Source organism: Xenopus tropicalis, chromosome 5 (genome assembly GCF_000004195.4).
Source record: "Xenopus tropicalis strain Nigerian chromosome 5, UCB_Xtro_10.0, whole genome shotgun sequence".
In the NCBI taxonomy this organism is placed as follows: Eukaryota; Metazoa; Chordata; class Amphibia; order Anura; family Pipidae; genus Xenopus; species Xenopus tropicalis.
The window spans coordinates 96,484,624-96,503,143 of NC_030681.2; the positions used below are offsets into that span (position 1 = coordinate 96,484,624).

At 37.2% G+C, this 18,520-nt stretch overlaps 1 protein-coding gene across 1 annotated transcript in view; it reads right to left on the reverse strand.

The window, feature by feature from the left end:
- LOC101731554 overlaps positions 1–1,358 on the reverse strand; it is a 33,344-nt gene extending 31,986 nt beyond the window's left edge. The window contains exons 1-2 of the mRNA XM_004914854.3: positions 1,353–1,358; positions 576–704 (exon numbers count right to left, since the gene is read on the reverse strand). Of these exons, the coding sequence (XP_004914911.2) occupies positions 576–704; positions 1,353–1,358 (135 nt within the window). The remainder of the gene's footprint in view (positions 1–575; positions 705–1,352) is intronic.
- Positions 1,359–18,520: the final 17,162 nt, after the last annotated feature.

Below are 18,520 nucleotides of genomic sequence, written 5' to 3' on the forward strand. Positions count from 1 at the left end.
AGATAAAACACTATTGTATTCTACAAAACTTATCTGTTATCTGCTATGTAACCTGTGCCTTTTCTCCTTTTTTCCAGCTTGAATGGCTGCCCCCGTGGCTACACAGCAGCTTATTATATAAATTATAGTAGTGTTACTGTAGCAAACACACTCATTTTACCAGTGCAAGGCAACAGTGCATTATATTTTTATTACTTTCATTTTTTGGTGTTACTGTTCCTTTAATCTATTTTCCACAGCACAATACTCCAATATAAAACATACATGGATTTATTTACAGGTATGGGATCCATTATCTGGAAACCCATTATCCAAAAAGCTCCAAATTATGGGAAGGCCATCTCCCATAGACTCCATTATAAACATATAATTCACTTTTTTAAATATGATTTTCTTTTTTTCTCTAAAAATAAAACGGTGCCTTGTTCTTTCTAGTAGGCAATCTAGTGCTATTGAATTAAATTAATTTTTAAATTATTTATTAATTAACTTAAGGTATGGAGATCCAAATTATGGAATGATCCCTTATCCAGTAAACCCCAAGTTTCGAGCATTCTGGATAATAAATCCCATACCTGTATATCTAAAATTTCAACAGAAGGAGCAAGTTCACAGTGAATGGAAGTAAGGTACAGTTCTACCACCAGTCTGATTGAGAAGACTACGCTAGGAATTTTTGCTGCATCAACCAAACCAAGAGTGCACTGATACAAGAGAGAAAGGAAATAGCAGCAATTCAAGAACACAAAAGAAATCTGTTTGTAATTTGCAACCCCAGCATGAAGTAATAAACAACATTTCATATATTAATTGGCATGCTGATGCAGTCCTCCTATCATACAACATGATCATTAGTTGTTGTGTTGATAGGTCTTCAGGTTCAGTTTTACAAAATGCAAAGCAAAACTTTCCTCCTAGGCTGGGTGTTCCAGTGATCTGTGGCAGCCAGTCAAGGAGTCCAGCACTTTGCCTAGAAGAACAGGTAACTGATAATCCCCCATGTACAGATAGATAACAAGAGCATAACTAATTGCAATCTAAGGAATCAAAACAGAATACCTGGGGAGGATGCAGTCAAACAATTAGAGGTAGCAGGGAAGGAGAAATTCAGGAACATAGATGTAGGGTACCCAGTAATTGACAGAATTACACCAGCCACCTGGCACTGATAATCTTATATTTTATATCTAAAAGATGAATCACTTCACAGTGGGTTTATACATGGTATCAGCTCACATATCCATGAGATAAGAAATATAATAATATGTAACATATCTTACTTACACTAATTAATAATGGAAATGAAGTCACATAAAGCTATGATTATGTCTAATATATTTTTACACAGTCACCTCCATTTGGCCGGTAAATCTTGCTTTGTTATTCATCTCACAGAGATATCCTGGGATTCTACATGATTTGCTCAAGATTACAAGTAAGTGAAAGCAAGAAGCCTGCTTTAAATTCAATTTTATTACTTTTATGCTTCTCATTTCCCCTCTGTATACAGAGATGTCTTGCTTTTATTTTATAATGAGGATCCATTACCTGATTGGTATCTACAGATAAGCTGTCTTAGAAATGTTTAAATATAATTGTATCTGTCTGAGGGAAGACTTTATGCCCATCGCGAGGCAGAGAAAGCAGATGAGTTTTACACATTACGTGAACAGAGCAACATTCTTGTATAAGGATAGCATTTCAATGAAACACTACAACCCAGCTCAAAATAACTGGTAGGAAACAGTGGAGCTGATGTTCTGCAACAGATATAATAGCACCAATAGAATATGATCCCTGAGCTTGGCAGCAATCATTATGGAAATTTGTTGCCATTTTACAAACCAATGATACATGGCAACTGTACCATCTTTAGAAAGAAGAATAAAAACTAGGTAAAGCTGCTAAATGAATAAACTTATAAATCAGTAGATTAGCGCAGTAGAGTAGATTACAGCTGTAGTGTAGGTTCTATAAACATCCTCCATAAATTGAATTACAGTACACTGGGAATCTAAGGAATAGCATAGCAGTATTTTTAGCTGTTCCCCTTTCAATGAACTTCATTCAGCTGAACTTTGCAGTGAGTAGTTTGGCTTTATCACAATTTTTAGTATCTTACAAAATGTCCTATTCTTAGCAGCTTTTCATCTGGTCTTCATTTTTATAGGGTTTTGAATTATTTGTCTTTACCTACTTTAAATGGGAGTAGCTCATAACAGAGAATGGATAGAGCTAGAAAGCTACTCTGTCATAAACCATATTCAATCCAAAGATTGGGTGCAGTTCAACCTGAAGGGCTGAATACTTAATTGTTCTTTAAATTATTTTTTTATGTGTCAGATAATGTATATAAACTCCTTATTACACGATTTAATGCTTTTTTAAACATGTGGAGGGAAAATCTTCCAAATGGTTCAGTGCAAACCCATGTGGGAATATCCTTTAGAACTGTTGGGCTAGGAATGTTTGTTGACACACTTGTGCTTTGAAATATGGACTTATGTAAACATAAAGTACATTTTTGCAATTTTGATATAATAAGTACAGAATGCTTCCCAGTACTTTTTAGTTTTTTTTATTATTATGCAAAAACTGCTTTGGGTGGAAGATCCCTTTAGAGACCTACCCTTTGTAGTACACAGGTGCCTTTTATCAAAAAACGTTGATACAACATTGTGTTGTGTAAAATCAGTATTCATAATTGATACCACAATGTTACACTACATTGTATTCGAAGAAGTCATGATGCAACTTTCATATCTTACACAATTTTCCAAACTATGCAAATTTTGGACACCCAAAATTGGGAGGAGCCAACAACAGCCAATCAAATTTCAAATTTAAATTTCTGCCACTCTTACAGCTTTGAGGCTACACTCACCAAACAATAATGAATAACATTATCATGGGGTCACCCTCAATGAAAACATGTGCTGGATGCCCAAAAGTGCTACAAATAGCCAATCAGATTTCACCCATTTACTTTCAGTGGGGGAATTTAACCTGCTGCCATTCTCACAGTATTAATGCCAGGGTCCCCAAACTCTCCAGAGTTGGTAACTGGTGAATTGCAGGTTATGGTTAGTAAAAGTGGACAAAGCCACCAACAGCAAATTAGATTTCATACATTGAACTCCATTGTTTTGCTTTTAAAACACTCCCATTCTCACACTATTTTTGCCAGGGTTTCCAAACTTTGCACAGTCAGTCAATGGGTGACTATGTATTCAAAGTTAGAAAAAGTGGGCGGGCCAACAGTCAATCAGATTCCACCTGTAAACTTTCATTGGTTTAAATTAAACCTGCTGCCATTACATTTCTTTAATCGATTTTAGTGGGGAAATTTTATCTGCTGCTATTCCCTCACGTTTAATATTAGGGTCCCCAAACTTTCCACAGTTTGTCACTGGGTAACTGCAGTTCAAGTTTAGAAAAAGTGGGTGGGGCCACCAACAGCCAATCAGAATTTACCCATTGAATTTTATTGTTTTATACTTAAAATGCTGCCATTCTCACATTATTTTGGCCAGGGCCCCCAACGTTTGCACATTTTCTCATTGACAAAGTGGGCACAACTACCAATCAGATTTCACCTATAGACTTTCGTTGGTTTAAATTGAAACTGCTGACATTCTTTAAATATTAATGCCAGGGTCCCTAAATTTGCATAACCACTGGGTAACTGCAGTTCAAGTTTAGAAAAAGGGGGGGAGCCACCAATCAAATGTCACTCATTGACTTTCAGTGGGGAAATTTAAATTGCTGCCATTTAGAAAAACTGAGTGGAGCTAACAACAGCCAATCAGATTTGATTTGGTGACTTCACATGTTTTTCCAACCAACATGAAGTTTGTTCTCAAACTTCCTTTTCTAGTTTTACACTGTTTTCTAACACAGTGTGGTCTGTAATTAAACACAATATTCACATTCAGTTAGACTTACACACAAAGGTCACACCACTGTGAGGCAGAAGCATAGACTCATACCCACCAAGATAGGCAGAAAGGCTTGATAACAGTGCATATATATCATACATAAAACATACATAAAAACACTTTTTTAGATAGTGAAGTACTGCCACAAAGTGAGGCATATTTGGGCATTACCTTGCATACAGTTGGACAGACTAAGATATTGTGGCAAATGCTTGTGTACACTGAGAAATACCAATGGTCATTTTCACAGAAATAATTGGAGCACTGCTGCATATTCATTTGCTATTCAAGGTTTGTGTCACAAAGCAACCACAGTGGCACATTGTGATAAATGATCCTTCATTATTTTAGCAGGATAAGAAGTTACCTGCAGTCCCACCAAAGAGTCAAGACAACAGTTACACGTGCTGAGCAAGACTCATCAATAGTCACTCACGTCGAGTAAGGCACAACTGGAATTATCATATCCACAGCAAGAGAGACATAAGAAAAATGTGACTGTAATCCTTGTGCACAGCAAGACATTCACAGGTGCGGAGGGGCATAGACCAGAAAAAATGAATAATGAAATGTCTGCAAGTGTATCAAAATGCATGAGGAGAAAACACAAGAAATAAAGTCACAAGCAAAGAAAGGATCTTCCACATGAATTTCAGAGTAAGAGACTGGCATCCACACCAAATCCAACCCCTTTGTCATAAGACTTTAAAGTACTAAACAGCTGAAAATAATTAGCTTCACGGCTGCTGCCATTTTGTAATTTTGGCTAATTATCCTATTCAAATTAGGATTCATGTTTAGTCTGGTTTTCTGCCAAATCTTTTGTGATGGATTTAATATTTGATAGAATCCAAAAAATATTTAGTTTGGTATATCCCTAAAGTCTCCGGACATATTCTTTTAGCTGAAGACCCCTTTGTGATAAAACATTTAAAAATGCACCTTGGGGTATTGGTGGGGTTGACAGAGCTTCCGGTTAGGAATCTGGTGAAAAGATTATTGAATAGTCATGTTGAATATTTTGTAGGACTGGTCATAGCTGACATGCAATCTAAACACGAGCAGATTGTTTTTATGGAACAATAAAACTCAACATATTGGCTGATTTCCATTCAGTTGGTTCAGTTGAATTCTGCTTGGCTAAATGGAACCGAGTACTAAATAGAACTTAGTACTAAATACACATCATCAATAATTATTAATGTAAGATAGAATAATAAGGCAGTCATGGGTAGGAATTCACAAACTTAGAGTTAGCTCAAAATTGAAGTAAAAGTAAGTAAATTGCTCAGTATATAATATAATGCCAAATTCACCCTTGCCAACCCAAGTTTCATTTCCTTTTATACCACCTTTGGAGCACTCACCCAGCACCAGATGTGGGAACTAGCACTTATATTGTAATGACACCCACTGTGACCTACAGCACTTATATTTGCCTATTTGTGTCTGTAAATTACCCTCCCATCTAGATTGTAAGCTCTATGGGGCAGGGACCTCCATCCTCTTGTGTCTTTGACTCTTAATTTAGTGCAACTGTATCTTGTATTTATTTGTATTTATTTATTTGTATTTACTGTAATACTGTGTATTTATCTATTATTATCTTAATAACCCCCTGTTTGCATTAATGTAGTCTACTGTACAGCGCTGCGTGCATAAGTAGCGCTTTATAAATAAATATATACATACACCATACGCTTAAATGTTCTTTTTTAATGTCAAAATCTTGGACTTATAGTGTTTCCACTAGTTTAAATTATCTTTTTGAATTAGTCATTAATAACATGAGAAAATAATGGCAAAAATTAAACTGACTTCAAATTTGTGTGATTTGTATTTGGTACTGTGAATTCATAAAAGTGATTCATAGAATTTATGGTACAGAAATGCTGCATTAAGTAAACTGGAGTGAGGCTTTTGTGCATGCAATCTTCTTTTACACTTTCTCTTATTCCAACTTGACTTTGTTCCACCTCTGTGAATAACCACCATAGCCTTTAGGACCATATGTAGGGTGCATGTTAGTTGTTCTAGAGTTTAAATCCATTGACAAACAAAGAAAAACAGCACTAAAACTATTTTACAGAGGAAAATGAATACTTGATGATGTGAATTTACATGCACTGAAACGTAAATAAACGTTTTAGACACACGTTTATTTGCACATATGCTGGTTTGATGGCTATATAATTGTAGCCGCTCTACCCCATTCACTGTTGTTCATTTACAGAAATACTGTTATTTCTATCTAATTGCTAAAGGATAGAGGTGGGGTATAATGGACTCAAAGTTCTGTGCTGCTTCCCTTCCTGATAAAAAGCAGCAACAAGTAATAAATTATGCATAGCCGCACAGATTCACATTACAAAATTTACCCACAAAATGTGCTTATCTGTTTTATGCATATTCATGTTCTCATTTTTGCATTTATGATAGCATCCAAGGAAAATATACTTTATATATCCTGCTCCTGGCATTTTAATTCTGGTATAAATGAAATACCTATATTAGTGATAGGCAGCAGGACGGCCAAACAAGATATTGTTGCATTCTGTGTGTTGCATTACAACACACACAAACCCTGCCAACAGTCTTCTAAAAAGCAGTTTGGGGACTTCATTTTGGACAAAAATGTTCTCTGTACCCTTGTAACACACAGGAGCATTTTTGCCATTACTGAATGGGACTGGGGTTGACACATATATTAAACCCAGGGACCTTCACAATTTGCATTGGAACATATGATTGTTTTATTTAGGGGGCTGTTTGCAGATTGTTGATATAGGGGCTATTTTGCACCCCCAAGAAAATGTAATTAAATTGCCAAGCTTCCGATCATGTTTATTATACTTTATATAGCAGCACCATTTAGATGCAGCACTTTACCGGGAATGTAATCATCCACATCAGTCTCTTGATTTTTATATGATAAAGGATCAGTCATAAAGATAATAGGATCAATATTTATGTTTCATTAATGCATTTGAATAAGAAGAATACAGTATCAGTTTAGCACCTGTATGTATTTATTGTATGCATTTTCATTACATGTGAGTGTAGTTATTAAGCTCTTACTGATACAAGCTTACTCTCAGGCAATGCAAGTTTGTAAGTGCTGAATGCCTCTCATGAAGGATGGCTGCCACGTAGAGAGAGATAGGTTTTTCTGATAAGCAGCAAGAAGTCATCTAATTCAGTTTGCTTAGCTTTGGAATTGTTCAGTATTTTTAACAAGGTTACCATCTGTCCCAGAGCGCCGGGGATTAACCTCGTTTCAGAGCTGCTGTCCCCATGCAAATTTGGTCCTGTAGGCAGCTCCTGTCTGGCAAATAAGGCCCCAGTGAATCCACAGGATTGTCAGACTATTAGACAGTTGCCTAAGCGGATCCTTTGGCACGGAGAACTTCAGTGTGCAAATTGGCCAGTTAGGGGGCCACAAGCGGCAGCACTTTCAGTTCACTGTAAAACCTGAAGTGCCTCCTTGATTGTTTGTACACTGAAGTACTCTGTGCCCAAGGAGTTTATTTACTCATTGCTTCAGGCTCCTGTGTCTCCCGATGCCCCCCTACTGCACTTGGAATGATTTGGAATTCATTCCCAGAATTCCTTTTGTTTATTTGTATCTGTATAAGGCAGTCTCCTCAACCCTAATGATTTGTTTGTGGACCCTTCTGCACAGAACATGATTCAACAATAGAGGAAAGGAATGCAGCTGACAGCAGCAGCCAATGCTAGCTGAGAAGTAATGTGTTGCAGGCATCAAAGTGATAACAAGGTCAGGTCCTGCCTGGTTCCCCCCCCACAGCCCACATCTGCAGTGCTGACACTCTCAGAAAGTTTTCCCTTATTGTCACTTCAGCTTCTTACTGACCTGTTGCTTCCCCAATAAGTTTGTCACTTACAATAATTTTACTTAGTACTGAATGCGTATTATAATGGTTATCTGGGGGTTGTTTACATGAAACTGCCACTTCGTCATCCTGTGATAAGTTCTGGGGTATTATACATGAAACTATCACTGTGCCATCCTGCCATGAGTTCTGTGGGTATTGGAATGGAATTGCTTGTGTTATCATTTATATATTTACTGAGGATATATCTGGAAAATGGGGAGTGGTTTATTGGGGCGTGTCTCCCACAGTGGGCATGGCCACTGCATGTTTAGCAGCCATTTTAACACCTGTCTCCAGATTTCACTCTGAAAATCTGGTCACCTTAGAATTTAAACACTTAATTTAGTGCATTTCTTTGCAGGAAGCATGTCCATATAATAAATTACCTACTCTGGAGGCAGTCATATGTAATAAACATGCATAATGATTTATTTTTATAAACACTGAGGTGTTATAGTTATAGAAATCAGCATAATACAGATCCCATATATATGCCAAGGCAGTGTCTTTCAATGTCAATCAGGCCACCCTGAAATCTCTAGAACGATGCACTTTATAGTTTTTAGCATATGCTACTAATGGTACCCACTATGAAATGAATATTATATTTTCCACCTCTAAGATTAAATTTCTGATCTCCAATTTCAGTTCCATAATGATGGGGATAAACAGTACCAGGGGAAAGGGCAGTTTCATCAGACTGAGGAACTTCATTCTATCCCAAAGGAATATCTCATCCACCAATGACTCTTCTCGTCATGTGGATGGGCTATTAGCAGATGCAGAAGTAAGAGGCGCCACATCGATTAGATTCCCTCCATTGTAGTGTCCTAGTTAGATGTTTCATTTTATGCTTGTGTAGCTAACAAGACAAGATTTTTTCTTTACAATCAAAAAATATATTACAATGCTAACATTATATGCTAATGTAGAAATGGGATCCTTTATGTGGAAACCCATTTTCCAGAATTACAGGAAGGCCGCCTCCTTCCATTTTAATTTAATAATTCTAATTTGTTTTTTTCTTTTTCTCTGTAGTAATAAAATAGTGCCTTGTACTTGATAGTAACTAAGTTGCAGTAGCCACTCAAGTTAAAACATGAGTGGCTACTGCAATGCAAACAGCCTGAAACCCTTAGGGCTGTGGCAGACAGGGAGACTAGTAGCCTGTGACAAATCTCCATTGTTGCGGGCGACTAATCTCCCTGAGATACCATCCCACCGGCGAGTATGTAAATACTCAATACGCCGCAATTTCCCCGTAAACGCAGCGCCACGTATGCCATCCCACTGGCGATTTACATTTTTGCCGGTGGGATGGACTTTCGGGGAGATTAGTAGCCCACGACAAGGGAGATTTGTCGCAGGCGACTGATCCCCCCCATGTGCCATAGCCCTTAATCATAGGCCTAGACTGTGCAGACTAATTTTCTTTTTCCTACTTTAAATCTTGGGAGAAAGTTCAATTTCCAGCAGGACATGGAATCCACTCATGAGACCATAGTAACATAGCAGTGCAAAAACAAAGTGAATGTCCCGAAGAATGACTTCACCAAAATGGAGTTCATCTTCCTGGAAATATTACTCCCAAACAGTGGGCAAAGATGGTATGTCCTTGCCTTAAAAGACTTGCAGAGGTATTTGCTGCAAAGGGTGACTCTAAAAATATTAAAGGGCATTCTAGGCAACTTTCCAATATGAAATAAAAATTTGTAGCGCTTTAAACGTTATTTGTAAATGCAATTGCTATTGAAAGCAGCATTTGCTGAACTCCTGGTTGTTACATTTTAAACAATGTTGCAAAGGTCTTGCTTCTCCAGCAAGACAGGCCTGTCAGTCTGCTGCCTTGTGTTACATTGTTTCAACAGTCTGAGCCACCAGGGCAGAGAATAGAAAAGGACAGGCAAGCACTGCTTCTAATAGCAATTATAAATACAAATAACTCAAAAACCATTACAAACTTGTAATAAATGTATATTTCAAAGCTGCTTAGAATTTTGGATTTTTTTATTAGGCAAAAAATTATATTTTGCGTTGCCTTGTCCTCTAAGGGGCAATATTTTTTTAAAAAAAGTATATTGCAGGGTTTTTCTTTCTAGTTAGGGGTAGGTTTATTAAACTCAAATTTATCTTTTATTTTTTTTTTTTAAAACCATGAATAAACTTCCCACAAATATCAAACATCAAAAAATCTGAACTGAAAAAGCACATGCGGGGAAAAACCACAATTTTTCAGCTTGTCGCACGACAACTGTGACTTTTTCACCTTGGCGCCCAAAAACCAGTGTCAAAAAGAAGGATCCTCCATGGAAGGGTAAGGACATCTGCCATTGACTTCTCCATGATCTCGACAAGTTTTAGCTGGCTAATTGTCAGATTCGGCCTTGTGGGTTTTTTAATGCCTCCATAAATTTTCAGTTTCAATGCATTGAAATAAAAATATTAAATATAGAAATATAACACAATTGCAGTGTGGAATTTGAGAGAACAGGCAAGAGAATGAATACTTCAGTAGCAGCACTGTGGCACAGTGGCTAGCAGCACTTGTGTCCTAGGTTTGATTCAAGCCAAGGCACTATGTACATTACAAGAAGTTTGTCTGTTCTCCCTGTGTCTGCTTACTTTCCTTGGGGTACTCTGCTTTCTCTTCACCCTCCCAAAACATACTGGCAGGTTCACTAGTACCTGATAAAAAGTGACCCTAGTATGAGAGGCAGATTTATTATTATCATAATTTTTTTTTCCCATAGATTGAACTTTTTAATGCAAAAAAAAATGGTGAATAAAAATAATTACTCTAAAACCACAAATTTTCGTTATTTATTTTGTGTAAAAACCACGCCATCTAAAAGCTGTAAAAGTCAGTGGGAGCTGTCCTTTGCAATTTGTAAAATATTTATTTACTTTGTGGTTTTAGAATTTTTTGGGAGGGGGTTCAGTTGTAATCACACTCTGAACAATGATTTTGAGGTATTTGTATTTGGTTCACATTTTTTTTTACTTCATCCTTAATCATAATCATAAACACAATATGCCAAAAAACAGCTTGACCTTTCATGCAACCATTTTTGGAAAAGCGCTGGCAGTGCAAGGGTATAAGGAACCCAAGATCCCAGCAGTATGATGCAGCAATGCAAACTATGATACCAAACCTTTATTCTTTAGAATGGAATGCTGAGAGATGACAGGTAAGCTATTATATTTATAAGAGAAATAGCATTGCATCCATAATTCACAGTTCACCCATAATCAAGAAACACATCAGAAGTGATCTTTAATTCCTCTTTCTTCGTCCCCCCATGAATGTTATTGCAAGGAGTACAGAGATATATTTCATCATTTTTTATTGTTTTCGATGCAGAACATCATCCTCATAACAGTTAAAGCATAAATAGATAACCTCTGGTTCTGTCACTCCTAACAATGCAGATAGCACTGTGGAGCAATAATATTAAATAAGTCATTCTTGCACCTATTTATGCAGCTTACTGAACCAACAATCAGCTCATCTCTAACAAACATATTTATTCTCATTTTTAAAACTTTAAAGTCATTACAAGCGTGATGTGCTGTTGGTATGCAAAATGCAACCATGTGATCACATATAAAAACTCACTATAGCGTACAAATTTATTGGTTGCCTGGGGTAGCAGAGCCCTCTAGATCAGGGGTCCCCAAACTTTTTTACCCATGAACTACATTTAGCTGTTAAAAGATTTGGGGAGCAACACAAGCACCAAAAAGGTTCCTGGGGGTTCCAAATAAGGGCTGTGATTGGCTCTTGGTAGCTTTTCTGTGGACTTGCAGCCTATAGGAGGCTTTGTCTGGCAGTACACCTGGTTTGTATGCCTCCAAGTAAGAAATTCAAAAAAAGGCACCTGCTTCAAGGCCACTGGCAGCAACATCCAAGACAGTGATCCCCAACCAGTGGTTCGTGAGCAACATGTTTTTCACCAACCCCTTGGAAGTTGCTCTCAGTCCCCCCAAACCAGGTAGAAGTTTTTTAAGGAATTTCAAGGCTTAAATTTGATAACAGTTGGAGGGTGTTTTTGACATAATGTGATATGTATCTGTGAGATACAGTAGTGACATCAATGACATCCTAGAGCCACATGGAAGCACCCTTGAGAACTTGATCAGTTAGTCAGGGTAATACATTAGTCATTGTCATGATAGACCCTAGATTTTCTATATATTCCATAGCAATGTTCCCTTTTGCATTTAAAAGAGTGCTTTATATAAAATGTAGTGGAACTGAGTTCTCCAACATGCAGTCCTTCCTATCGCTGCTGGGGAATTCTGAGTGTTGTGCGAAAAAGGTCAGCAGTTCATGGCTTAGTACTACTTTGGTAGAAGTTCCACATAAAGGAACTTTTTACTGACACTATGCTGATTGGTTGAGTTTCTCAGTACAGAGCAGACAGTGTCTGTAACTGCATTTACATTTTTGCTCTTTGGCATAGTGGGGGGGCTTAGACAAAATTGCACTTTCCCTTATGCCATGGAGAGTCAGGTACACGGTTTCATAACCACTAGAGCAGTGCTTGATTCTAACTAAGCTATTTTTACATTGTGTGACAGCACCACTGTTATGTTACTATTATAGTGTCAAGTAATATTTCAAATATTGTTTACATAAAAGAAAAATAAAATACAATTTATTTTTTTTTTCAGCTGTGTAAACAGATGAATATATAAAAATTAAAAATGTCATTAACCAATTTATCTTCCTATGATACTAAAGGTCCCACCCTTTTTACATAGTTTCTTTACTTGTTACATATTAAAAATATAATTCTGCTCCTTTGTGATTACAGACCAGCCTCTATTTCTGATTTTCTTAAACTCACTTTCAACTGGTATGGTACTTTTGGATTGGAGGAAAGTCGATTCCTATATCCCTAATCCTTATATTTAAAAAGGGATTACAATCTCAGCCTGGCAATTATAGGCCAGTAAGTTTGACATCCATGGTGGTCTTGAAGGTTTGATGAGGGATCACAGGAGGTTAGTAGGAAGAACAGTGGGGGTGCAGTAGCTGTGATCTGTTTGGATTTTTGAAGCCTGTCTTTGCTTGTTTGACTGCAGGGCTGTGATTGGCTACTTCCCTTCTACTGCGGTCCCCCTCATTATAAACACAGACAGGGGCCTGAGAGGATCTATAGGGAGCTCCATTTTTACATTATTATAGTATTAATCTTTAGCCCAAAGTGAAACCAGCACCATATATTAATTATAATTGCCTACAAGACCCATTTTCTTTGTTTATCCTGTTTAATTTAAGGGCGCATTCTCTACTTGCAGTAAGATTATTAGCGGAGTGCCATGGGTTCTGTATTGTGCCCACTTTTATATACTTTGTTCATTAATGACTTTGGGGACGGTATTGTAAGTAATGTATTAGGGGTTGCAAGTGACACAAAGCTATGCAGTCCAATTAATTCCAGGATGTGACATCCTTGCAGCATGATCTTGACAAACTGGCAATTTGGGAAGCTAAGTGGTAGATGAGATTCAAAGTTGATAAATGTAAAGTCATGTGCCAGGGATATAAAAACATGCCAGCAACTTATACCATACTAACTATAGCAATTAGGCAGGTTACACTAGTCATAAGTCTTATATAATCTTTTTTTCAATCTAACTTATTATATTACTATTACTAATATTTTGGCACTTTATGAATGTAATAAATTAATTAACATTGCCAATATGGAGTAAAGTAAAGGCCCTGTGTAAAACTGAGGTTCCATGAGATAGGAATTTAGGGTGAAAATTAAAATTTACAGTTTATTAAGATCTTATTAAACATACTGTGTTCTCAGGTCTAGGCCAAAGAACGAGCTCACCGAGCTTCTCCATATCTGTAAGCCTGAGACACAATGTAAATAGTGAACGTGAGGGGCTCATTTTTCAGCACTTTTATCTTTCACTGAATGAAATCCCCTTTAACAACAATCGCCCATTAAAAAAAAAATAAAAATCGAAGTTTAGCATAAAAAAAAATAATTCAAGACACAGAACACAACCTTTTTTACAAGAAGCACAATCCTTTGTCCATAGGTTGAGATGCACAGACCCTCTTCTCTTCTGCCAAAACGTTTCATTTCGTATATAGACAAATACAATTTCTCTGTGACAGGCCAGTTGATTAGACCAGTAAATAGGACTGCAACTCCCATAATGTTTTACTTGTTATTTTGGAGAGAGTGAATGATTTTGAGTGTCTTCTTGGGATGAAGATATGGTCGGCCATTTCAATTAGCCACTGTTTGGCTCATGTTCATGTACATTGCCTCTGAAACTAACTTATCTAAAACTAATTAGGTCTGTAGCACCACTGAGAAAATGTGTCTTTACCTAGTTGAATAATAATCCCAGTTGGAATACATTTAGTTAACAAACTCAGATGGGCAAAAGGTTAACCTAAAAACTGAAAATTAATTTCTATTTTACTGCACACCCTCAAACAACACCCTAATTCTTTTATTCCAGCAAGTAGTCAGGGTTATGGAATCTAGCTTCCCACAATAGATAAAAATGGCTTTTAGAAACTTTCAGTAGATTTTATTTGTAGTTCCGACACAACTTTTCTGACTTCTCTCTATTTATAAAGAGCTTTGATATTGATTTTGACCACAAAAGACTGCCAGATCAAAGATGGCAAAATTCTTCTACTTCCTATGGGAGGATGAAGAACTTCTGTTAAACTTGTGATGGGTGAAATGAGTGATGGAATAATCAATATTTCCAACCCTCTGGTAACTGAATAATTGAAAAGATATGAAAATAATGGTATTAAAGGAAAACTAAAGCTCAACGAAGAATTAGCCGGTACAATGAGTTCAATGTATAAAATACAGCATTTCTAGCCATAATTTTGTCATTTTTTTTTTAGACTTTACTTCTCCTTTAAAGGAATATTTACTAATTTCAGTTACTACACTGACTTTTCTGGAAGTTTCACGATTAAGAGTTTTCAATTTTGCTGTATACATGCAAATACATATACACAGATAAAAAATAAGCTGGTAAACATGGGCCAATATTGCCTGCTAAGTCAGATGTCTTGATCAGGTCAGTGTTTTTTGGCCAGAACCACCACCTTTGTCTGAATTTATGGGCTGTGTGGAAGTTCCACTGGTCTAGATCTACATTAATGGCGTGATTAGATCAGACATGCACAGGCTTCCCATGTAACCTGTTTGTTAATCCAGAGGCCAAGCAAGAATATTAGCAAAATTTGGGCCACCAATTAGGGTGTCCACATTGGGATAACATCAGACCAAAGACAACTCATTAGGTTTCCCAGAAAAAGAGAGAAAGCATAAAAGGCTCTACAAGAATGTGTGTTCCTATCAAACAGGCAGAGAAACAGTGGGCCTCATTTACAAAGTGCAGAAAAGAGAGCAAAGTGCAAAAACTCACAATGCCATATTTTTGGCATATTTGAACACTGCACCAGGATAGAATACATTTTTGAGGAGAGGCAGGGGAAAGCACTTCACCCCCTATTTTGTTAATCATTCATAAGTACAAGTGAGCAGCAGCGGGACCAGAGGGCTAAGGATCCCTGTCCTTAGTGCCTGCCATAATGGCTAGTACAGGCCTGTCATGTGCCTGCCAATGCTACACTTGGACTGCAATGTGAGGTCCAGAGCACTGTCCCAGACAGAAAAAGGCTAGAGACAATATTTGTAAAGAAGAAGTAGAGAGTGGACGTCACTTAAAAAGTGGGTGCAAAACATGGCCACAAATGTACATGTTTTTGAGTGACCCTGCCACACACTTTGCACAAAGACCTGTTATTTACCCAATAAATACGGCACTACAAACATTCAGAAGTACTTATTGTTAAGGGATGGACCCTATTCCAAATCGCAAAATAGGGGGGGTGTAGGGTGCCAGTGCTGCGCTTTTCATTTGGCAGAGAATTTGTAATACAGTATGAGGTGGTGGGCACAGCAAGGACATGGAGTCAAGTGCTAAGTGAATGAGCCCTAGGAGGTGTGATTTTGTGCCTCTAGAGTATGCATCTGGGGCCTTTGTAAATTATGTCCTGGGTATCTCAGGCTTTCACATACAGGAGTTCTACATTATACTCTTGTGAAACCAGTAACTAACTTAACCCATTTCTTATTTATAGAACGAATAATAAAGTGCGTTGTGAGAGCATCAGATTCTCACACAGAAAGAAGCAGCCATCTTAATTTCTTTGACAGTTATATGCCATGAAAGCCAATCCAGCATAATAACACCGCTAAAAAGGCCCTTGAGCTGAATTGATATATCCTAACTTATAATGCACAGAAGTGACAGAATGAATGACATCAGTTTTACACACACTGAAATGTACAGAAAAGTGCATGTCCCTCAACAGACAGAAATTTGTATTGTATCAGGGGCAAACAGAAAAGAACCTATAGCATAGCAGAACACAACAACTAATGTCTTATACAGGGTGATGCAGAAAGTCTTAGAAAAATAGAAAGTCCATTCTATGCTTTTGGGGAGCCATAAAACCCCACAGAAAGAAAATGTATTCATTGTATAGAAAAATTAAAAAAAGAAAAGTAACGGTGTGTAACTGAGACCAAAGAAGTTAAGGGGGAGGATGTTTGAAGAAAAAGCATGAGCCTCCAGTTATGCCACTGTAGGGCAAGATAGAGGAAAAAGACCGCTATAAGATATCTTTGTAGCACAAGGCACTATGGGGCCAATTTTAATTTAGAAATATACAGAAAGAACTAACAGTGTAAAAAAAACTGCTCAGATCAGTAATAAGATAAAAAAGAGACTTTAGACACCCTCAGATAAATGGTAAACCTAATTAGAAAATAAATTGTCGATGGTAATCGAGTGAAGCATTACAGATTGCAAGCACATTTTAATTAATGGTACTCTATGCGGTGATTTATTTTTCCATTTTTATTATTAGGACACAAAACCATTTAGTTAAATATAATTTGCTGTGCAACACATCAAATATCCTGCTGGCCCCATTTATACACAGTATATTCACATTAAAAAAAGCAAAGCATGAGCTGCCTATGAATAGAACATATTATTGCATTAGAAGGTATATGTTCCATTCAGCCTAGCTAGAATGGTAGTCTGTGGGTGTAATAATGAAATGTTTGGTCTCACGAACACTCACAGAGTATGCGTCATACTTTGTTTCATTATTATATAAAAAAAAAAAATCTCAAAAACATTGCCAAAGGCACCACCACTTAAGGCTCATTTGTGTAAGCTCTTCAGTAAAAGGCCTAGATACCAAGGCAACCCCTAAGGGCCAGGGCACACAGTGTTGGCTCCGCTGCTCTCAGCCTGCATTTTTTTCCAGGCTGGGAGATGCTGACCTGCTCCTTACTATAGGCTTTGTAGGTCTGGGCTTAAAATACAGCTTCCACTTGCATGTAGGCACACAGTGGAGTTTGCCCGGAAAACGCAAAAGCAAGCATTTTTCGGCCAACCTCTACTTTGTTTCACTATGTGTGCCTGAAAGCAAGCAGACGCTGTACTTTTAAGTGCAGATCAATGGAGCTGGGGAAGGGAGCAGATCCATTTCTCTCAGCCTGAAAAAAAAGTTGAAAGCAGTGGAGCCAATGTTTTGTGTGTCCTTAGCCATATTAGTTCCCAAGCCTTTATCAATGGATTACATATATTTGTAACTGTCTTTCAAGCTGCAATACATAGACCTAACAATGCATCACATTGGTTTTTGGTTTGGAATCAGCAGCATTTAAAATTTAACCAACACTGTAGCCCTTCCTATAAGACATAGATAGAAACTCTCAACAAATACATCTGCCTCGGTACTTCACTCCCTTAAAGGGTAAGTTCACTTTTATTATGTTATAGATTAAACTATTTTAAGCACTTTTTCAACAGGTCTTCATATTGTCCTGTCCGGTCTGCATATCAAAAGGCTATCTGGTTGACTGGGTTACCGATTCCAGCAACTAAAAAAATGATTGTGATGCTTCACATTTATTGTTATTTTTAAAGGGGTTGTTACCTTTAAGGTAACTTTAAGTATGTTATAGAATGGCTGATTCTAAGCAACATTTCAAGTGGCCTTCATATTTTCTTTTCAATAGTTTTTGACTTATTTGCCTTCCTTTTCTGTCGCTTTTCAGCATTCAAATGCAGGTCAATAACCCAAGCAGCCAAATAACTGCTCTGTTTTTATTACTTACCTTTCCATTCAGGTTGCTAGGGTAATTTGCCCCCTAACAACCAGATAGCTGCTGAATTCCAAACTGGAGAGCTACTACATAAAAGCAAAATACTAAAAAAAACACAAATAATAAAAAATTAAACTAATTGCAAATTTTCTCAGAATATGACTCCTTATCATACTAAAAGTTAAGATAAAGGTGAACAACCCATTTAAGTTTACTGTATATGTTTATATTCAGGCCCTCCTCTCTACATCTTCTAGGTGGCCTTGCAAATGTATGCCTTGTTGGGTAATTAAGCCCTTGCAACCAGAGAATAGTTTAAATTCCCAATATAAGATCAAAACATAAAAAAACGAATAAAAACTAAAACCAACAAAAAAAGACAAGTCTTATAATATGGACTAATTTTCAAGGTGAACTACAACTTCAAGGCACAACTGAGTGGTGCACATAGGATAAACATGCTTTTTGATTCAGTGCCATCAACAAATTACAACTA